The 22354-nt window shown below is 59.4% G+C and overlaps 1 protein-coding gene across 2 annotated transcripts in view; it reads right to left on the bottom strand.

The window, feature by feature from the left end:
- Positions 1–22354, bottom strand: part of CROCC (ciliary rootlet coiled-coil, rootletin) — a 32597-nt gene that overhangs the window by 9374 nt on the left and 869 nt on the right. Inside the window, exons 3-26 of one of the 2 annotated variants that reach the window (XM_040987694.1) lie at positions 21665–21819; positions 16836–17021; positions 16641–16724; positions 16487–16548; positions 16248–16413; positions 15678–15784; positions 13028–13264; positions 12487–12583; positions 12173–12253; positions 11551–11784; positions 10793–10992; positions 9892–10074; positions 9089–9233; positions 8481–8627; positions 8041–8271; positions 7334–7527; positions 6907–7034; positions 5266–5435; positions 4299–4478; positions 3562–3696; positions 3172–3315; positions 2606–2844; positions 2054–2213; positions 329–496 (exon numbers count right to left, since the gene is read on the bottom strand). In XM_040987694.1, coding sequence (XP_040843628.1) covers positions 329–496; positions 2054–2213; positions 2606–2844; positions 3172–3315; positions 3562–3696; positions 4299–4478; positions 5266–5435; positions 6907–7034; positions 7334–7527; positions 8041–8271; positions 8481–8627; positions 9089–9233; positions 9892–10074; positions 10793–10992; positions 11551–11784; positions 12173–12253; positions 12487–12583; positions 13028–13264; positions 15678–15784; positions 16248–16413; positions 16487–16548; positions 16641–16724; positions 16836–17021; positions 21665–21819 — 3833 coding nt within the window. Of the gene's footprint in view, positions 1–328; positions 497–2053; positions 2214–2605; positions 2845–3171; positions 3316–3561; positions 3697–4298; positions 4479–5265; positions 5436–6906; positions 7035–7333; positions 7528–8040; positions 8272–8480; positions 8628–9088; positions 9234–9891; positions 10075–10792; positions 10993–11550; positions 11785–12172; positions 12254–12486; positions 12584–13027; positions 13265–15677; positions 15785–16247; positions 16414–16486; positions 16549–16640; positions 16725–16835; positions 17022–21664; positions 21820–22354 lie in introns of those variants that run through there. The other variant, XM_040987695.1, reaches the window with a different exon arrangement.

The raw sequence follows: 22354 nt of genomic DNA, 5'->3' as shown, positions 1-22354 counted from the left end.
CGTGAATCCCAGTGTCTGGTTCTCCCTGTAAAACAGGATACACAGCACCTGCCTCAGGGGGCTGCTGGGGTCATCACCAGGCTGCACCTACAGTGCCATCTCCCCCTGACCCATGCCTGCACACAGTAGGCCCAGTGCTGTCTACACCCACATCTGCACACAGCAGGCCCACTACTGTCTACTGTTGCTGGGACCATAGCTCCTGAGGGAGTAGTCCTTGGTGGGGGTCCTCAGAGTGCCCACCAGCTCCCTGCCTGGGCTGGAGGGATTCAGCTCCCTACTTCCTAGAGCCCACCCATACTGGGCTGCCCACCTCCTGCCCTGTTACCTCCTGCCGCACTGCCTCCAGGCTGGCCTCACCCTTCTGTAGCTTCTGCCGGAGGCCCAGAGACTCCCGCCGGTTCTCCTTCTCTGCCCGTTCCCCCAGCGCCAGGCGACCCTGCAGCTCTGCCAGCTCCCGGGCAAGCCTGGAGTTCTCACTGTCCAGCGCCTTCATCTGTGAGAGTGGGGGATGTGGCAGCAGTCAGCCCTGTCCCTGGGGTCACCCTTTTCCCCAACAATGATGAGCAACTTGAAATCGAATTTATTTAAAAGGCAGAGAGAGAGAAAGAGAGATCATTTGTCTGCTGGTTCATTTGCCAAACGGCCACAACAGCTGGCGCCAGGCCAGACTGAAGCCAGGAGTCTGGAGCTCCAGCTGGGTGTCCCACATGGAGGGAGAGGCCCAAGCAGGGTCCCAGCTCATGAGCCATCTTCTACTGCCTTCCCAGATACATCAGCAAGAAGCTGGATCAGAAGCAGAGCAGCTGAGACTCAAACTGGTGCTCCCATAGGGGATGCCAGCCTTGCACACGGTGGCTTCACATGCTAAGCCCCACCATCAGCCCCAGTGATGACCACCTGTGCTGAAAAGCACGCCCCGTGTCCAGCTCACTTCTACTGACCCATCTAATCTTCCTACGTCCCTCCGTGGGGCAGGCAGTAAGGTTATCCATATTTAGCAAGTGAGAAAATACTCAGTGAGTGGAAGGGCACACAATCCACCAGTCTGCAATCCCAGGCCAAGTGGATGGCCCACGTGTGTTCTAGGCCTGTCTCCCCAAGGCAGCAGGTGGGGGTGATGCTGGTGGGGGTAGGACAGCGCCTGGGAGCTGAACGAGGCTATTTCCTTTGACTCTTCCAGAGCAGAACCTAAGCCCACAGTGTCCAGGGCAGTGGGTAGTTCTCACCGCCTGCTCTGGAGATGGGCTTGGAGATCTCATCCCCAGGCTCAGCACACTGCTGGCCAAATGCCCCTCCGCTTCAGGATCCTGCAAGGGACTGTGGTAAGGATGGGCCTTCTATCCTGATCCATCCATTTCCAACTGGTTGAAAACTAAAGGACAGTGATTCTGAATGCTTGAAAATGGTGTGAAATCCAAATTCCAATGTCCAGATGCAGCACTTTGCTGCACGTACTGTCCAGTGGAGTGCAGTTGCTGCCACGAGTACCAGGTGGCCACTGAAGCCAGACACATTGATCTACTGGCTATTTACAAACAGGCGCATCAGCCCCAGATCGCTCTCGGACCCCTCTGAGAACCAGAGACCTGGCTCCGCTCCACTCAGAGAAGTGAGTCTCAGCATGTACACAGGGGGGCGGAGGGTGTGCTGAGGGGCAGTGGATTCAGCAGCCGCTTGGGGCACCTGCATCCCTCAGTGGAGTGTCTGGAGTCAGGTCCAGGCCCTTGCTTCCCACTCAGCTTCCTGCTGATATGCCCAAGAAGCAGCAGACTGCTGCCACCCACAGCTCCTGGCTTCAGCCTGGCCCAGCCGCAGCTATTAAACTCATGTGGGAACCAACCCAACATATGGAAAATCTCTCACTCTGTCACTCTAGCCTTTCAAACAATTCATTAACTATATAAGCTAGTAAGTACATCTTGCAAGGACTTCTCCAAGTCTGACCCTTCACACCAAGTGTGGTAGCAAGCCCACTTAGAGTTCAGAGCCCTGGTTCTACATTCGGGAAACTTGGGTCCAGGAGGAGGGTGGGGCGGCATAGGAAGGGTACCTGGCGCCGCAGCTCCTGCAGCTCCCGCCGGGCCTCCAGCCGTGAGCGCTCCACCTCCTGCAGCCCGGCTCGCAGCTCCCCAGCCTCCCGGCCCGCGGCCGCTCGTGCCTCCTCTAGGAGTGCCAGCTTCTGCTCCTTGTCCTCATTGGCAAGCTTCAGACTGGAGGGGACAGAGGGAAGCAGATGCTGTGGATCCTGTGTGCTACAGGATCCTGAACTGGCTCTGCCCACTGCTTTGCCACCTGGGCACATGGTCCTCGGCCCTAGCAGAAGTAAACCAGTGACTGCAGGAGGGGCCTGGTTTCACAGGTGACAACAGCAGGTAGGGGCCGAGTCTGGATCAACCCCACTGCTGTCCCATGGACCCTCTCTGTAGGAAGACAGTCACATAAAATGCTGTGCTAACGGACAGAGATGCCTCTCTAGGCCGCTTCCTCAGCACCATGGGCCCAACACCAAGGTTTGAGGGATGAGGCGTGGTGGGCAAGGTCAGGGCTCCAGAAAGGCCCTCCACAATGGGGCTAAGTATTCCACCCATCCCGGGCCACTCACCTGATCCGCTCGCCCTCAGCCTTGCGCACAGCAGCCCGCAGCTCCTCGTTGGAGCGCCGCAGGGCCTCACGCTCCTTAGCCCCCTCGCTCAGGCTGCGCCGCAACTCGCCCACCTCCTGGCGCTGGGCCTCACGGGCTTCCTGGCTCTCACGCACCTTGCGCTGAGCCTCTAGCAGCTCTCGCCGCAGCCCGTCGCGGGCGTCCTCCAGCAGGCGCAGCTGCGTGCGGAGCTCCTCAGCCTGTGCAAGCAGGTCAGGGCTCAGCAAGCCCTGGAGCTGGGCCAGCAGGGCCTGCACCCAATGCTCTGACCAATCTGTGCCAGTTGGAGCTATGCTTTGGGGCAAAGCAAGCTGGGGGCAGAGGCTTCTCACCAGAAGTGATTCCTTATCAGTCAGGAGCATCCTGGAGATTCCCCACTCCCCCCACCTCAAGTCCCCCAAATCCCACATGCTTCATAACTGCTCACTGACCTCACATATAGGGGAGGTCAGCTGCTCTCCTGCTCCCTCCCCTGACTTCCAGGGGACAGCAGGAGTGTATGGCCAGCAGGGCCCAGGGAAGCTCACCTCACGTACGCAGGACTCATGCTGCTTGCCCAGCTCACGGGCCTGCTCCTGCAGCCTCTTCACTTCCTGGGCATTCGCCACAGCAGCCTCCTCAAGCTGGGCCCGAAGGTCATGCAGCTCAGATGTCAGCGCATTCACGGTACTCTGGGACACATGGGCCCCTCAGATGTGGTCCTGCTGCAGCCTCTCTGCTCCCCACTGCCCACTTCCGGCTTCAAACGCAGCCCTGCCCAGCCCCTCTGTGGAACCCTCCATGTCAGGGACCGCTGTTCGCCCTCAGACTAGGGGACTGCCCAGGGTGAAGCCGGGCCACCTCCCTCATATGGGGGCTCCCGAAGGAAGGGACTTCCCCACTCAGACAGACGGGACCAGCCACCCTGCCTGCCCTACCCGGTCCTGCTCCTGCCGGCTCTGGGCATCTCGTTTGTGCCGCTCCATGTCCAGGGAGATGGCGGCCAGGCTATGGCGCACACCCATCAGCTTCTCTGACAGCGCCGCCTTCTCAGACTCCTTCAGGGACAGAGCCTGGGCAAGGGGGCAGGGAACAGAGGGCTCCAGGTCAGCAGGTCCTGGGGGTACGTGCAGGTCTTCTCCCTGCCTTCCCTGAGAACTGTGCCCACTGGCACGTGGTGGGTCCTGGGTAGAGGTGCACGCTCACCCTTTACTGCAGCCCTGCAGCAGGGCAACTGGTGGCCGCAGCAACCTGAAGCTGAGCCTTTTGCTGTCCCTTTATGGATAGGACCAGGGGCCTCACAGAGGCCAACCGACTTGCCCAGCGTGGCCCAGCTGGTGGGGACGGGACAGGAGATGGATGCAGGCTACACGGCCTCCACTATGCTGTGGAGGTCTGGAATGAGTTTGTGTTGGAGACGGTCAGCTGACACCCCTGGGCATTGTGGGGGTGGCTTAGAGGATGGCATGCCCAGTCTGTGGTAGGATGAGCGATGGGGAATGGGGATGGTGTTTTGGTATCACCATCAGAGCTGCTGTCCCCCACACGCCCTTATGGCCAGGCACGGTGCTCAGCCCTCCCCAGTGGAATAAACTGAGGCCCAGGGAGGGAGGCAGCCTGCTCCAGGGATCCCGGCCATTGAGCAGCGAAGGTGGCACCCACAGCACCTACACACCTGCTGCTTCTCACTCTCGGCCAAGAGCAGGCCTTCATCACGCTCCTGCTGCAGGGCAACGATCTCCTCACTCAGCTCCTCCTTCTCGGCTTCCAGGCGGGCCAGCAGTTCCTCCTGTTCCCGCTGCAGCTGGCTCTGCAGCTGCGCCCGCTCCGTCTCCAGCTCCCGCCATGCCGCCTCCTGGGGACCGGGTCCAGGCACATGTGACACAGCAGGCCGGGCCCAGGAGGCCCCCTGTGAACCTCAGGGCAGAAGGGTTGTCTGTCCCCCACCCCTGCACACATCCCCCTGAAAGACAAGGTAACAAGGCAGGAATTGGGGGACATGAATGAGGCCAACTCAGGAGGTCCCAAGGGTCAGAGGCGTGAGGGTGAGGGGACAGAGGTTTGGCTCCCTGGGGAGTGGGTGGATGGGTATAGCCCACTGGCAAAGGACAGCTCACGAGGGGTAAAACCAGCCCCTGGCACTTTGTGTACAAAGCAGAAGGAGGTGGCCTGTCTTCACGTGCTGCACTGCCTCCTTCTGGAGAGATGTGGTAATAGCCACCCACAGCCAAGGTGCCCCCGGAGCCAGGCAGCCACAGTCCCGAGTGCCCCAGCGGACAGTATCCCAGCACCAGGAATATTTGCGGAGGACTGGCTAAGTGCCAGGCACCATGCTAACCGTTTCATATGGTTCATCCAACCTCCCACTCTCAGTACCTTGTCTCATAGCCTATTAAATCCACAGGGGTCCTGCCCATGCAAACAGTGCTTCTTAACAAAAGCATTTATCTGTTATGCATCAGGTCAGCATCCCCTCCACAATGAGGGTCACTGGGGATGGACCTGCATAACGAGGACTGGCTGGCCCCAAGGCCTCCATGGCAGAAATGGAGTTTCACAGACATGGAGCCCAAGGCAGAGGAAGGAGGATGCATTGCCTGGCATCACAGAGGGGCCTCCCTCTCCCACCCAGCCGCCCAGACCTTTTCTCGCTGGAGCCGCTGCAGGTCCTCTTCGTGGGCCACCTGTTGCTCCCGCAGAGAGGCCTGGGCCTCCCGCTCGGCCTGTACCAGCTTCTGGGCCAGGAGCTCCTTGTCCAGGGCCACCTTCTGTTCTATAGCTATCATCTGCTGCCGTAGGCCCGCCAGCTCCCCTGTGCCATGGAAAGGAAGAAAGGTCAGGGATGGTTCAAACTGCCCCCTGCCTTGGGCCAGCAGACTCAGACGGGAGGTGAGTGGCGGGAGGTGAGCAAAACCCCAGCAGGAGAGGCCAGTCCATCTTGGAGAAGTGGCTTGTGCTTTCCTGGCCTCTTTTTCCCTCCGCTGCACGGGCCCTCCAGCCTTCTCCTCTTGGCCTCCCTGGAATGGTTTCCAAGAGTGAAATGACTGGGAAAGGAGGTCCCCTTGAGTGGGAAGGACTTCAGAAACGTAACAGCTCCTACCCCTGCGTGTGCACCCCAGGCCAGGCTAAAGACTCCACGGATAACACAGCCATGCCTCTGGGTAACACGCCCAGGTCAGCCTCATCTCTCCTGGGAGCTCAGTGAACAGCAGTCATTTTTTAAAACTATCCAGCTTTACGGTGAGCACCTCCTTTTATTGGAGCCCGCGCTGTGGCACAGTGGGTCAAGCTTCAGCTTCCAACACCTGCGTTCCTTATCAGAGTGCCTGTTCGAGACCCATCTGTTCCACTTCTGAAGCAGCTCCCTGCTAGTGTACTGGGCAAGGCAGCAGACCCGAGCCCCTGTCAGCCCCATGGGAGACCCAGATAGAGTTCCAGGCGCTTGGCTTCAGAGCATGGCAGCTATATGCAGAGTGAACTAGCAGACTGGAAAGCTCTCTCTGCATATCCCTGGCTGCCCCATCACTCAAATAAATCTTTTTAAAAATAATTTTTTAAATTATGTATTTTCATTTTATTTGAGAGGCAGAGAAAGATCTTCTGTTACTTGGTGTAAAGCAAGGCATTTGGGACTCTCAAATGCATTTGGATCTCCTAGTGGACAGCAGGGACCCACCTACTTGAGCCATCACTCGCCTCCCAGGGTGCCCACCAGCAGGAAGCTGAGGCAGAGCGAAGCTGGGACTGGAACCAAGCATGCTGACAGGGGCAGTCCTCTGTTGTCTGCTGGCCACAGACGCCCTCAGTGGAATGTGAGCCATTAGCACCCACAGAGGTGGCCCAACCCAGCAGGCCCCGGCTGGGTCCTGGCTGACACAGGTGGACATGCACCCAAGCAGGAGTTTTGTTTATGTGCGGGGGAGGGGGAAGTGGGAGCTGTGGGCTCAAGGGCTGGGGGAACAGGGGCCGAGTAGCTCCAAGTCCTTCCATTGTCCTGCAAGACAGCTGCCACCAGTGCAGAGCCAGGCACGATGTCACCAAGGCCCTTGCGTGCTCATCTCACCTCCCGCTGGCAGCTGGCTTAAGCTAGTTCCAGAACCAGCAGCCCAGGGATGGCAGGGGCTGGCTGAGATGAGCAGCAGCACAGGACTGGAACCTGGGTTAACCAGACCCCCCAGCACTGTGGAACCCTAGATCTTTACAGGACTGCAGTCCAGGCAAGAACCTGCATTGCCCCACTCCCCCAGCTCCTCCCAGTTCCCCAAGCCCCCAGCCCCTCGTACCAGTCAGGGTTTCCTTGGCCAGCAGCAGGGCTTGCCCCTCCGACTCCAACTGCTCCCGGCGGGCCTCGAGTTGGGCCAGCTGCCGCTGCACATCAAACAGGTTGCTCTCCAGTGCTTCCTTCTCCAAGCTGCAGTACACACATACCCCTTGAGGCCCTATGACGCAGATGAGGGGCCCCAAGAAACTGTGGTCTCAGGGTATGACCAGCCTTGGGCCAAGTGCCAGCCCACCTGCCCAGCTTGGCCCATGCTCCCTGGGGAAGGCTAAACCACAGCTAGGATGTGTTGGTAAGCCAGGCTCCTAAGTAACTGAAGCAATGCCCTGCCTGCAGCTCCAAGGCCAGGGCATGACTGGCCACTGTGGCCCTGAGCAGATCCCCTGGGGTGGGGGGCACAGTCCCCTTTCCCCTGCCGATCCCAGCCTTACCGTAGGCGGGTGGCCTCCTCTGACAGGCTCCGGCCTTCACGCTCAGCTGCAGACAGCTGCACAGCCAGGCTGGCCCGCTCCCTGGCCAGCGCCTCCTTCTCCCGGGCTGCCCGCTCCAGTGCTTCTGCCTGCCGCTGAGACTCCCGCCGGGCCTGCTCCAGCTCCTGCTCCCGTCCACTCAGCTGCCGGGAGAGCTGGTGCCCCCCATGCAGGGATGTAAGCATCGCTCCCAGAACCCCCAGCCACTCACCAGGGCAGCACCCAAGTCAGTGCCTAACACAGCCCTGGTAGGCAGGAGGCCCAGGTTCAATCCAAGCTCATCCCCTCCCACAAGCCTGTTCCTGCACCTGCCATACCCAAGCAGGCCTTCACTACTCTTTGGGAGCCACCAACCTTCAGTGTAGTCAGAGGTCCCTCCGGGAAGCTGACCCTGATGGATAGACTCCATAGCAGGATCCCTTCTAACTGCAACACCCCCAAAAGCTTCTGGTCTACCTATTACCATTGTAATTTATCTGCACTCAAAGCAGATGACAGGACAGGCCAGCCCATGCCAAGCGCTCACATGAGTTTTCTCACACATTCTTCAATACAACCCTCTATGGTAAGGACTCCCAGCCCCATGTCACAGCCAGGACTTAGTCCAGGACAGGACGAGGAAGCCAGGTGCCCCAATGCCACTGCCCTGCCCCAGACTTCCGGTCTACCTGGGCCAGCTGCTCCTGCAGCTGCGTACGCTCCCTGCGCAGTGTGGGCAGCTGCTGCTCCAGCGCCTCCCGTGCCTGCTCTGCAGCCCGCAGGGAGCCCTCCAGGCCCTGCCGCTCCACCTCCTGCTCCAGTCTCAGCTGCTCCAGTCGGCCCTGCTCGCCCAACGCCAGGGTGGCCTCCTGCTCTGCCTGCCGCTGCCGGCCCAGCAGGGCTGCCTTCTCTTCTTCCAGCTGTGGGATCCAGCAGGAGTGAGCCTGTGACCCAAGGCCAGGTGGGCTTCCTCCTCCACCCGTCACAGCCAGGCCAGGAGACAGGAGGACCCAGGGGAGGGAGGCGAAGGGTGCGGCGAGATGGCATCAGGAGAGAGGCGGAGTCTAGGACAGACAGGTGCAGGGTGTTTGGTGGGGGGTGGGTCAGGCTGGTGGGCTCTTGCTCATACCTGGGCCACGAGGCGGTTCAGCTCCAGCTTGTCCTGAGCGAGGCTCTCATTGAGGGCACTCAGCTTGGACAAGGAGTCGCGCAGTGAGGCCTCCTCTGCCCTCAGCTTGGTCATGGTGAGCTCCAGCTCCACTCGGCCAGCCTCAGCCTGCAGGGCGGCCAGCCAGGGAGACAGGAGGAAAGGAGATGAGGAGACACAAGACTCGGAGATGTGGGCCCATGGTGAGACCCCACGGGAGACACACAAAACCACGGGCAGGAGCAGGTGTGTGCGAGAAGCCACACCGCACGGCTATGCCAGGAGAACCTCCATTTCTGCTGTACTGCCCAGGGCCCAGGCCAGCAGGACAAGGGCGGGTACCCACCCAGGACTCTCATCGACCCAGGACCTGGGTCCAGAGTGGGACTGGATGAGCCTGAGCTACAGGCACTACCCTCAGAACCATCTGGAAAACCAGGGACATGGCTATTAAGCAAAGTTAGAAACTTGGGTCAGAGGTCGAACTGTGACCTCTGCGGGGCAAAGGTCAGCTTGAAACAGGATCAGTCCATGGCCAGGGGCCCAGGGAGAGAGGCAAGTTCACGGCCACATAGCAAACAGGGACGCACCTTGGTCAGCGCCTGGGCCACCTCGGCCTTCTCGGCCTGTAGCATGTCCCGCTGCAGCGTGGCACCGCTCAGCGCCTCCCGCACCTCCACCAACTCCTTCGCCAGCCCTGAGCGCTTCACTTCCAGCTGCTCCAGCTGCCGGTGGCTGCGGGACACGAGGGTGGGTGGGAGCCCTGTCAGCACCCAATAGGAGGCTGAGCCAGGGGCCAAGCCTGAGGCAGGGGCCTGGCGACGGGGGGTGGGTGGGTGGGGGTGAGGGGGACCAGGGAGTAACCCGCAAGGACGCTTCTGGGCTTCAGTCTTCACATCTGCCTGCCTTATGAAGCTGTTATCAGGATAATATATGCGGTTCTTGCCTGACAGGTCCCCCCAAAGGGCCTTCACACACAAGGATATCCACCCTCATCATGCAGGAGACATCATCACTACACAACACAGTTACTCCTTCAACTAAGTAGCCCTGTGACCTGGAGCAAGTCATATGGCCTCTCTGTGCCTCAGTTTCCCCACAGCACCTTCTCCATCATAGTTAGCATGACGGTTAAGTGAGAGTCCGTGGGCCTGGCACTGAGCATCAATATGAAAACTGCAAACTATAGACAACTCCTATCATTTTAAACTTAAAAATCACCATTATCATCTTTTTCCTCTTCCTTAGTGCTACGATCAGCACACACTGCCTCCTCCTATCAGTTCTTTACTCCTGGGTGACACCGCCTCCCTGTGGGGGCTGGTGCAGAGACCCAGCACCAGGCAGAGGGGTGTGTGTGCAGGGTCCCTTGGGGCAGGGGCAGGCTGCTCACCTGCGCTCCAGCTCCCGGCGAGCCCGGGCCACCTCCTGCACCGTGTCATCCTGCTCCTCTTCCAGCCGGGCCCGCTGGCGCTGCAGCTCAGCCTGGGCGGCCTGCAGCTTCTCCATCTCCTGCCCAAGCTCCTGGGCCCGCTGCTGGGCCACCTGCAGGCTGTGGGCCAGGCTCTCCTTCTCCCTGCGGGACAAGTGGCTGCTGGGAAGCCAGGAACTGCGCAACACCCTGTCCTCAAAGGTGTGTGCCTCTAGGAAACCTTCTCTGACCACCCCCAAATGTTCAAAACGGGGGACAATCTCCAAGCGGGGTAGGTGTTTGGCCTTAGGGAGATACTTAAGCCCACATGGCTCTCACTCCTGACTGTGGCTTCTGGAAGGCAGGGATGATGGCCCAGAAGCATGGGCTCCTGCTCCCCAGGTGGGAAACCTGGATTCAGATTAAAAAAAAAAAATCTCCAAGGGGTTGGTGTGTGGCATAGGAGGCTAGGCCAACACTTTCAACACCGCTGTCCCATACGACGCAGATTCAATCCTGGGTGTTAGGCTTCCCATCCAGCTCCTTGCTAAGGCACCTGGGGAGGCAGCAGGAGACAACAGCCCAAGTGCTTGGGGCCCTGCCACCTACAGGGCACCCCACCAAGGTGGACTGCCTGGTTCCTGGCGTCAGCTTGGCCCAGCCCCCGCTGCAGTAGCCACCTGAGGCATGAGCCAGCCGTTGGAAGGCCTCTTCTATCCCCCTCTATCTGAGACCTTTCAGGCAACTAAAAAACTCCTACATGCAAATCTCTGAGAAACCTGGTGTATTGGAATCCTGTCCCCAGAACTCTCTGAGGTGACAGGCGTGTTCCACGGCCACGTACAGAAACGCGAATGGTCCCTGGGGAGCACCAGCCCGGCACCTGCTCAGGAGGTCGTTGGCGCTCCGCAGCCGCTGCACCTCGCGCTGCGCGTCCTCCCGGGCCTGGGCGGCCCCCGCGGCCTGGTCCCGCAGCTGCCGCAGCTGCTCCTCCAGGGCACGCCGCTCGTCCTCGCCCTCGCTCAGCTGCTTCCTCAGGGTGCCCAGGAGCTCCTGGCTCGCCTCATAGCGCCCACGCATGTCCTGAGGCATGGGGTCTCTGAGCGCGGGGATCCTGCGACCCTCTGCGGACCCCTCAGCTTCCCGCATGTCCTTCACCTCCCTGGCAGGGACACTTCCCTGGGGAACCCTCGGGAACCCCTACAGACCCCAGCACCTCTCAACTTCACCAACCCTCCTCCCAGGCTCCGCCCCACTACATCCTGGTCCCACCCTCGGACTCCACCCATCTCTGGTCCCGCCCACAGCTGCCCATGCCCCGCCCACTCTGACTTAGATCCCGCCCTGCTCTGCTCTGAGGCTTCTCAGGGCTCCACCCTGTGGCCTGGGGCTCGGGAAGCTCAGGCTCCTCCTACAGGGAGCTTGGGCCCCGCCCCCAGATCTATAGTCCCGCCCAATGCATATGGTTCTGCCCCAGGATTATGGCCCCGCCTCAAAACTGTGGTTCCACCCCCAAGGCCTCAGTCCTCTCCAGGACTAAGACCACACCCCCAAGACCAAACTTTGACCCCGCCCCCATGGCTATGTCCCCGCCCCCATATCCCTGGCAGTGCCCGCCCACTTACCCCAGCCCAGTCCCACCTGGACCTGTAGCTGACGCTTGTGCAGGGCAGAGTGGATCAGGGTGAGCGTGGAGGAGTCGGAGCAGGCCGGGGACGGGCCACGACGCGGGGAACGGCCGCGGCCGGGCGAGCAGCGCCGTGGTGGGGACGGGGTCCGCGGACCCGAGAGGCCCCGCAGGCTGCCATCTGAAGCGTCCGCAGTGCGTTCGGAGCCGCTTAGCTGGACGCCACTCTCTGTATCTGACAGGACCGCCTGGTGGTGAAGTCGAAGAGCAGCAGGAACAACCCGAGTTAGCTGGGCCAGCGAGGCTTCCTCCTAATAATGTTCCCACAAAAGCCTTCCCGATTTCACCTCCACCAAGGCAGGGCCCTCAACCTGCCATACAGGCCTCCCATTCATTGGTATGACCTCGTCCTGCTGGACTTCTCACATATGCAGCCAGGCAGCGCTGAGCCTCCCCTTGCAGAATGGGGTCCCCCCGAGCAGAGGCCACCAAGCTAGCAGGGCTGTGCAACAGCAGCATGGGGTCTCCTGGCCCACTCCTCACCATTCAGCCCAAGGCCACCAGAGCGTGGGCAGCCAGGCCTGCCTGAGGTTCCCAGCTCACCCCTCTCCTGCCCGTCATCGTTCCCACCAGCACCTGGGCCAGATCCCGCAAGGTCTGCTGCAGCCCCTCTCCGTCTTCTGCCTCCGCCACCTGCTCCTGTAGCCGCAGGGATTCCTGGGAGACGTTAGGGAGGCTCAGGAAGGCTGGCAAGGTGCTCTGCCCACACCTGAGCCTTTCTCTTCTGCCCAGCGCCTCTACCCCCGCAGCCTCCCTGCCTTTGGGGACAGACCATGCTGGGGAGTCATGTCCCATCCCAGCCACACAGGCCTAAGCTTGTGTCCACGGATGTGCCAGTCCTGGCCCCAGCCCTGCCCCACCTGGCCCCATCTCGGGGCTCTGCATCTCACCAAAGCCTCCAGTTTCTCGGCAAGGGCCTTGTTGGCCTGATCCTTCTCCAGACCCTGGCTCCGGAGCTGCTCCACTGCCTGGGCCAGCTCTGCTGCTCTGCAGATGAGGGAACCAACACAGGATAGGGAACCTACCCCAGCCCCTGGGTCAGGCTTCCCTAGACCTGGGGTTGGGGAGGACGGTGGGAGGGAGCCAGGAGCCACCTGTGTAGCTGTGTGACTTTGGGTAAGTCACTTTCCCCTGCCTCAGACTTCTCTTCTGTGAAATGGGCATGGGCTCACCCCCTAGCATCATCTCTGGGTCTGGTCCAGGAGGCAGGAGGACTTGGGCACAAGTTCCAGCAGCAGAAGTTAAACTGCTCATGATGTGCTCTGGACAAAAAGCCTCGGACCCTCAATTAGGGTGCTGGGGGCAGCCTGGCTGAGCCCTCACAGAAGAGATCCCACTCCTGAGAGACAGATCCACTCTCCATCGCCCACTGAGTCTCCGGGCACTCACGCCATGGGGAAGCCTGCCTCGGCAGTCCCCGTGGCCACCCACCTGGCACTGAGGTCAGCCTTGTCCAGGTCGCTCTGCACCTGCAGCTGGGCCAGGTCTTGCTCACGAAGGACCTTCTCCCGCAGCTGGGCCTCCAGCTGGGCCTGCAGCAGGGCCTGCTTCTCCAGGGCAGCCTCGACCCGCCCCTCGGCCAGCCGCAGGCCAGCACTCAGTCCCAGGCCCGCCTCCTGGATGGCCCGGGACGTCCGAGCCAGCTCCCCTCCCAGCTGCAGCAGGTCCCTGGGGGGAGAGGGCACAGAAGGGGATGGGATGGAGGGTGGCTCCCAAGTGCTAACTCCAAGTGTACTGAGAGGCCATTTGTCACTTCAGATTGAGGAGGAAAAAAATAGAAGTCACATCACACACTACGGGATGAGGCTATGGGACAACAGGCCCTGTGTCACTTAGCAGGTGGAAGGGGACACAGGTACGTGATCAGAGCAGGAAAAGCTAGGGACACAGAGGGCAGCTGCCTCACCAACTGCCCCTTTAAAGGAGTGTCCCACAGGGATACGAACAACCCCAGCACAAGCTGACCCAGTTGTCCCTTGGGCTCTGCAGGGAACTGGCCCCAGGACCGCTCATAGCTATCGAACTCCACGGGTACCTAAGTTCCTCCAATAAAGTGCTATAGGACCGTCATCTAACTGTACATTAAATCAGCTGTGGATTACTTCTAACACCTAACAAGGAAACTGCCATAAGCAGTTGTTACTGGAGGGGATATGGACAGAGGCTGGCTGCATGTCTCCAATGTATTCTTTAATGTATTTGAGACAGGTTGAGAAAAAGTTTCATCCACTGGTCCACTCTGCAGGTGCCTGCAGCAGCCAGGGCTGAGCCGGTTCAGGGTGGACGCTAAGAGCTGGAAATATAATCCAGGTCTCCCACGTGGCAGGCAAGGTCCCAATCCCTGAATCTACCCCACCTTCCAGGCCTGTGTCAGCAGGAAGCTGCGCTCGGGAGCAAGCCAGGGATCCAGCCCAGGTGCTGATGTGGGGGACAGGCATCTCTACCACCAGGCTCACCACCTGCTTTCAATCTACAGTGGGTTCAATCCAACGATGTGGAACCCACAGAAACAGAGCTGGCCAGAGACCAAAAAGGCATGCATGTGTATGTGAGGGTGTGTGTGGATCTAGTGTGCTTGAGTGTGTATATATGAGGCTGTGAGTGCATGTGACTGTGTGTGAGGGTGTGAGTTTGATTTACTTGCCTGTATGAAATACTCCTAGAGGGTCACTTAGGAAGCCATTAATGCTGCTTGCCTCCAAGAAGGCCAGGGCAATGCTGGGACCCGAGGGGAGGCCGACCCTCCCTGCACATCCTTCTGAACTATCAACCCTGTAATGTCAATCCTGCACATACGTAAAACGCAAATGTTTAAAATGCAGATGAAAATGAGAGGCATCTTCAAGCCATCAAACAGGTTAAATTGTTCCTTCTCGCCAAGGACCTATCCCCCAGGGAACCCAGTGGTCAGGAGGGACCTCAGGGAAGGGCTTTGCTCCAGAAATCCTCTGTACCTAAGGCAGTGACGAAGGAGAACAGCACCATTTTGCAACCTCTGAGGATTGTCTGGCTCTTGGCATTGGGTCAGTGTTGTGGCACAGCGATTTAAGCTGCCACTTAGGACTCCATAGGAGGACTTGTTTATATCCTGACTGCTCCACTTCCCATCCAGTTCCCTGCTAGGGAGCCTGGGAGAGTAGAAGAGGATGGCCCAAGGTCTTGGGCCCCAGCACCCACATGGGGGACCCAGAAGCCTCTGGCTATTGGCTTTGGCCTAGTCCAGCCATCACTGTTGCTGCCTCAGCCCTGGCCTTGACCCTGGCTCTTTGCTTTGCCCCACTGGCCGCCCCATCAAGTCAACACTTGAGCTGTGTCCTCCATTTGGAGACCCCCAGCTCTGCTGGCTGCATTGTCTCTGCCCCCAAAGCTTGCTGCCCATCCTGGCTCCTGCTGCCCCCCCCTAGCCTTTAGCTTTGCTGTGACCTCCCCTATCCCAAGCCTGCAGGACATGTCCTCTGTCCCCTTTGCTGTCCCTTAGCACTCCCATCCTCAAGCTGGACCCCAAAGGTCTGCCTGGTTACCACTAGCAATTGCAAGGTCCCTGCTAGCAGTAGTGAATGTTCTAATGAATTATTATTATTATTGTTAAAAGCTGGGCCTGCCTGAAATAGGGAACCAGGAGCTTCTGTTGGGTCTCCCACATGGGTGCAGGAACCCAAGGCTTTGAACCACACTCCGCTGCCTTTCCAGGACATAATCCAGGAAGCTGGATTGGAAGTAGAGCAGCCAGGACTTGAACTGCCTCCTATGTAAGATGCCGGCATTACAGGTGGAGGATCAGCCTACTCTACCACTGAGTCGGCCCCATTCTAGTGAATTAAAGACAAAAGCTGTGCCAGACATTGTGGTGCAGCGAACTGAGCTGCTGCCTGTGATCCCTGTACTCCATATCCAGATGCAGGTTGGAGTCCCAGCTACTCTGTGCTTCTGATCTAGCCTCCTGTTATTGAGTGTCCACTGGCCCAGTGCCTGGCCTCAGGTATGTGTTGAGTTCAAGTTGTGCTAAGTTTGACCTAGAGAGCAGGCTGGCCTCCCGGCAGCTGTCACCCTTCCCCCAGGCCCGCCCACAGCAGCCCCTCACCTCTCGGTGTACATCTTCACCTCGCTGACCAGCCGGCGGACCCCCACCACCTGTCTCCAGAGGATGAGCAGGCGGCTGTGCTCACTGCTGAAGTAGGCGTTGAAGGACTGGAAGGGAGGTGGAACATGTAAGAGCTCGCCCAGGGGTCCAGCCGGCACTGTTCCAGGATGGACAGGAGGCACCGTCACCCAGGAAGCGGATGGCTCTGTATGGGCCAGCCCGGAGCCCATGCAGGGGCTGTGTCAGAGCGGCCATTCTGAGGCACCCTTTGGCACAGGGGAAGCTGGGTTTTGATGCCTCTCCTGGCTGCAGGAGGCAGCAAGGAAGGGCAGAGGGTACTAGCCACCTCCACTTGTGTCCCAGCTGCCCACCCACTCTCCTGTGCTCAAAAGACAAGGCAGCAGCTGCCACATGCTGTCACTACAAGGAAGAGAAAACACACATAGGCCCGGTGTACCTGATTGGTGACAAGGGCCAGAAAAGATTACAATGTCTGCTGAAATGCTCACTGAGTCGGCAGCCCCCATCTCCTCCGACCCCTCTGTCCCCTCTTTCCCCTCCTGTGCCCACCTCCTCCTCGCGCCTCCACGCCGCCTCCCGCTGCTCCAGCTCCTTGCAGCTGCGTGTCCAGTCGCTGGTCACTTTGCGGATGTCCTCGCTGAGAGCCCGGTTGGCCGAGCCTGCCTGCTCCAGCTGCTCTCGGAGCATGGCGTTCACCTGTGCCAGGCTGGTGCTCCTGGGCAGTGGGGAGGGAGATGGGCAGGTGCTCACCCAGGGGAGCCACTGTGCCCTCCCAGACGTGCCCTCACCTCTGCTGTTCCTCCTCCAGGCGGGTGAGAGCACTCTCCAGGTCATGGCGGTGCTCTGCGTCCTGGTTGGGGAGTTGGGGGAATATCAGGTTGGACGGGCAGAGGCGAGAGAGCCTGTCCCTGCCGCCACCACTACCCCTGCCCTGGTATCCACCTGCAGCCGCTGCTGCTCCAGCTCTGTAGATTTCTCCAGCAGCTGCTGCTCCAGCTCTGAACACTTCTTTTTGTACTGGAGAATCTGGGACAGGTGGGGGGGCAGTCAGGGTTTAGTTCTGGGTGCCGCAGGTAGGGTGATGCAGGGCAGACGGAGCACACGGGGAGGGCAGAGGAGGGAGTGGGTGACCCTGACCTTGGCCTGCAGCCGCTGCACCAGCTGGGCCTGCCGCTGCTGGCCTTCCTGGTAGGCCTGCAGCTTGCGCCGGTAGGAGGCCTGCTCCTCCTGCAGCTGCCTCCGCAGCTCCACGCTCTGCCGTACCAGCCCCCGGGGCTCCTGTGTCTCTGGCTCCCCACACTCCAGCCGCACAGACTGCTCCAGCTGCAGGGAAGGGCCCTGAGTGAGGGTCCAGGCCTTCCGGGAAAGGCAGACCCAGGCCTTTCTACACGGGGTGCCAGGTTTTGCCCGGCCCACAATGCCTTACTGATACCCTGGCAAGGCAGTGGGTGTAGGGGACAAAACAAGCACATGGAAGCAAGGCCAGGGTGCTGCATGTATGCGTGGCTGCAACAGGGCATGCACAGACACAAGCAAGGGGACTTACAACACGCACTCCTGCAAATCACAAAGGCGCGGGCAGTGGTAAACCCTGTAGGCCCACACCGCGCCTGCCTGCACCTCTCCTCCAGAAAGCCCAGCTGAGGCCTCTGATGAGTCATGCCCAGGTCTCCCTGCACCCACGCCGCCCACACACCAGGGGGAGCTCGGCAGAGCCTGGCAGTGTGCTCCCCATGGCAGCTCTGAATCACGACAGTGCCGGGCTGCAGCACGGCTCTGACTCAATTAATGCCTGTTGAGATCATAAACCAAGGGCATGCGCATGTGTGACTATGTCCAAATCACACATGTGCAAGTGTGAGCTTGGAGGCATGCACACCTGCAGTGCACCCGGGCAGCCCCAACCGTGGGCAGGGTGACACTGAGGGAATGCCTGCAGGCATGGTGTCAGATGGGTTGAGGTACCTAGCAATGCTATGCCCTCCAGCCGGGCTCAGTGACTCATCATATGCCCTCCTCTCCCTATTTACAGGAAGCCTCCAATGCCATCCACCTCTCCCTCCAGGCCCCTCTGCACCCAGGCAGGACACCTGCCCTTTCCATTACGCTTTGAGGCACCTGATGGTCCCAGATGGCCCTGTGGTCTCCCGCCCAGCTGTGAGGGGATACGAGCTGAGGCAGGTTCAGGGTGAGCTGAGCAGGGTAATGAAAGTGCACACGAACCAGGGCAAAACACAGGGTGACCCCCAGTCCTCCTACCTTCAATGCTAGCTGCACACATAACAGCTAGCTCCCCCTGCCCAGAGCCAGGCCTGCCACAGCCTGGCAGGGTATCCACAAGGGTCCAGGCCTACCCAGTCTCCCCAGGGGACTGTGAGCCGCTCACGGCGCTAATAATAGCCATCTCTCAATCCACCCACCACCAGGACACATTGAGGCACAGGGGCCACTGCCCAGAGGGAAGGGCTGCCACAGGCTGCATGGGCTGCCCACTCAGTGGGAACGCAAACCAAGGATGCCTGGTCAGTTGGCAGGGTGCCCACCTCTGTGTGTGTACCAACTCCCCTTGCTGGGTACCACGGATGTTTTGTCATCCATCTCCGTGTGGGACCCACGTGTGTGCTGGTACATGCTGACCATCAGGTGTGTCCGGGCCTTCCTAAGGACGAAGAGGTGGTGCCTGGGGTGGGAAATGTGATATGGCGCCAGCGTTGAGTTCATGTGTGTCAGGGCATGAGCACCTGTCGGCTGCCTATGTGCACTGCTGGGAGGTGTGTGCACAACCAGACATGGGTGCATCTGGGGAGGGTGTCCCCCCATGGGTGTCCAGGACTGTAGGTCTCTATGGGACCGATGATGGCTCTGTGCCTCAGGCACAGAGGGCATGCCCTGTGCTGCCCGCATCGTGGAAAGTCAGTGGTGCAGTAGCCGGGTTTTCAGGACCCTCGGGACCATGGCAGCTGCGGAGTGGTGTCCATAACATCCAGCTGTGGAGGCATGCTACACTGTGCACACTTTCCGCGGCTCAGCGTGTCTGCAGTGTGCTTTGTGGCTGTGCACCCCCATGTGAGGTAACAGCCCAAGCACCCCCTGTGACCCAGGTGCCATGTGCTTTTCGTGATGTGGAGCCACGCCTTACCCCTTCCAGGAGCTCTGCCCCACAAACAGCTTCTCATTTTGCTTGCAATTCAAAAGGCAAGGGAGCTGCTACCACGTCAGGGATAAAAGAAGTTTAGGGTTTCCCCTAGCAACAGTCCCCCTTGAAACTGCATTCAGTTCACTCTGTCCGGGTTGCCATGGAGATGGGGGAGGAGGCCAGAGGATCAGCCAGGGGGCGTGGTCATTCCCTCTGGCCCCCTGCGGCCTCTCTCTGCAACTGCTCCAGCTCCACTAGGACTCTGGGGCTCTCTCTCTCCGACCCTGGAGTGACCTCTGGGAACCCCTGCCTCAGTTTCCCTGCAGAAAATGCAATCAACAAGACAAGCATTCTGACCCTGCTACCACGCACCATCCCAGGGTAGCTGTGGGGTTTAATTTTTTTTTTTTTTTATTTTGTATTTATTTGAGAGAGAGAAAAGTGAAGAGAGCTATCCCACCCACTCACTAGATCACTCCCCAAATGTGTGCAACAGCCAGGAGTGGACAAGCCAAAGCTGAGAACAGGGAACGCAGTCCGGAGCTCCCACACGGTAGCTGGTGCAGGAACTCAACCACTTGAGGCATCACCACTGCATGGCAGGGTGCACAGCAGCCAGACGCTAGAGTCAGGAGCCAAAATGGGCAGTCACACTCGGGGCCCTCCAGTGCGGGACACAGGCAGCTAACACCCCCGCTGCTGTGGGGTTTAAAGGACCAAAACAGGGTCCAGCACAATAGTTCAACAGGCTAACCCTCTGCCATGCAGTGTCAACATTCCATATGGGCATCGGCTCGTGTCCCCCCTGCTTCACTTCCACCCCTCTCCCTGCTTACAGCCTGGGAAAGCAGTGGAGGATGGCATATGTCCTTGGGTTCTTTCAACCACAAGGAAAAAGCTCCTGGCTTCAGATCGGCCCAGCTCAGGCTTATGCAGCCATTTGGGGAGTGAGCCAGCAGATGGAAGATCTCTCTCTCCTTCTCTCTCTGTAAAATCTGTTTTTCCAATAAAAAAAAAATCTTAAAAAGGAAAAAAGGACCAGAAAGGCTGGCAGCCCCTAGCTCACCACAGTAAGCACCAGTTACAGCCATGGGGGTAGGCCTGCCACCTGCAGGCACAGCCCTGAGGGGGAGCAAGGAGAGACCGCTCCAGCACCCTGGACTCCTCTCCTGCCCTCAGTTTCTCCAGATTCCTCTAAGACCCAGTCCCCAGGAAAGGCCTTCAAGGTCATTCTCATCTGCTTCCCACCTCCAGGTGAGGTCTCACTCAAAGCATCTGGGACTGGCAATTCACAGCACCGGGTTCCTTCTGCATACCCTGCGGGCGTCCTTAGCCACTTGAGGGAACATTCCAGACTAACTCAGCCCACCATCCCCACCCATGCTCTGTCCCTACAGGGAAGGACCTCCCACCTCCTCTTCCCTTCTGCCAAATGGTCAGGAGGGCGCAGGTGGCAGAGAGCCGTGCAAGCTTCACTGCGCATCCAAAGCTGACATGTCAGGGACAGTCCCCAGAGGTCTGGCACTGTACCACGGGCCAAAATAGAGTTCTCACTGGGGAGGGGGCTGGCTCAGGGCCACATCACCAACAGCAATGTGGAATCCAGGGCTTTGTTCTGATCTAAGCACTAGCGGTCGCCTTGGGCCCCCTTCCTGGCCCTCGGCAAGCCCTAACAAGCTAGGGGCTTGTCTAGGCAGCTGGCTACCAGGACACGGGCCCATGGGCAAGCATACACAGAGATGCATCCCATTTCCCAGCCCCAGTTTGTAGGCCTCAGTGTGGCCGGCCCGCCCAGGGGTCTAGGACTCACCTCAGCTCTGCTAACTACTGTACAAGGGACCCCAGGCAAGTCCCTGGCCCTCTGGGTCCCTTCCAACTTACCCATTCCCTGTAGTCACCTGCCATAGCCTGGAGGCCCCAGACTGGCTGTGCACCTGCATCCTGTCCCCTAGCTCAGACCCTCCTCCCTCCTCAGGCCTGCAGCACAGGTCCCTGGTGATGTGAATTCTTCTGGCTTGGGATTCAGGCCTGGCTTCTCCTCCCTTCCCTGCCCAGGGCTCACAGGAGCATGGGTTAGATCTGTGACTACCAGTGGGTCAGCCTGCTCCAACATCCAGCCTCAGCTTGGGCCCCAGCAGAGCCTGGGCAAATGGGAATCCAGAGAGATGCCCAAAGAGCAGAGGGGTGACAAGGGCCTCTGGGGGTCTTACTGTCGGTGTCCCACACCCCACGCAGGGCTGGGATACAGGGGAAACATGGAACCCTGCTGGCAGGCTGCACTTTATCAGGTGACCGCTCACGGCAATGCCACATTACATGTCCCCTACAGAAAACAGGCCCTGGGCCTGGTGTGGTAGCCTAAAGTCCTCACCTTGCACGCGTCAGAATCCCATATGGTTGCTGGTTCTAATCTCAGCAGTCCCCATTTCCCATGCAACTCCCATCCAACTGGTCAGGGAAAGCAGTCGAAGACAGCCCAAAGACTCGGAACCCTGCACCCGTGTGGGAGACCCAGAAGCTCCTGGCTTCTGGCTTTGGATCGGCTTAGCTCTGGCCATTGTGGCCACTTAAGGAGTGAATCAACAGACGAAAGATCTTCCTTTCTGTCTCTTCTCTTCTCTGTATATCTTTCCAATTAAAAAAAAATAATAATAATAAATCTTAGAAGAAGAAAACGGGCCCTGAGAGTGGAGTGATCTCAAAGGCCACACAAGCACACAGAGCCACACTCTGAACCCAGGCACCTATTGCCCAGGGTGCAGGTCCTGGCAGCAGGCGAGCCCCAGCCCTGCCCCAGCCCTGTCCCGGCCGAAGCCCCGGCAGCACCCACCCTCTCGGTGACTGCGTTGTACTTAATAGCAAGCTCGTCGCGCTCGGCCCGGCTCTGGGCCAGCAGATCCTCCACGCGGGACAGCTCCTGCTGCAACAGCTGATTCTCTTCCTGCAGTGGCAGCAGTGACGCCATCTCTGAGGCTGGTGGCGGGGCTGGCAAGGGGAGGTGAGACACAGTTGGCTTCCGCTAGTTTCCAGTGGGCCCTTCTCCCCACTGCCCCTGCCGTGGTAAGAGGTCCAGTGAGGCCCTGCAGAGGGGCTGCTGAGAGAGGCAGCAGTTCCAGGCCTGCACAGGGAGCTGAGGCAGAAAGGTGGAAGGTAGGGTCTGGGGTGAGACCTCTGAGAGCAGACAACTGCGCTCAGAGAAGCCCCAGAGGTGGCCAAGTCAAGAGACAGCTGCTGAGTTCTTGCACAGTCCTTCCCCAATTACTAGTCCTTGGGCCTCAGTTATGCTCCTCTGCAAAATGGGTGGGACAGGCACCTGAGCCTGCTAGAAACACATTTAAAGCTCCTTGAAGTCCAAAGCTTCAAGAAATTTCTGAAGCTGAGATGGGGGGGAGGTCAGTTTGTTGAAACAGAGGACAAGGAAGAGTTAGGAGGGAAAGGAAAGCTGGGGGTCATTTGCTCTCCTCCAGGGGGCTCCCCTCCCACCCTGGAAGGACAGCTGGACATGCACCATGGGCCTCAG

Source organism: Ochotona curzoniae, unplaced genomic scaffold, assembly GCF_017591425.1.
Source record: "Ochotona curzoniae isolate NIBS_2020 unplaced genomic scaffold, NIBS_Ocur_1.0 contig_4792, whole genome shotgun sequence".
In the NCBI taxonomy this organism is placed as follows: Eukaryota; Metazoa; Chordata; class Mammalia; order Lagomorpha; family Ochotonidae; genus Ochotona; species Ochotona curzoniae.
The sequence above is the reverse complement of the archived record's forward strand: the minus strand, read 5'-3'. Positions and strand labels throughout refer to the sequence as shown.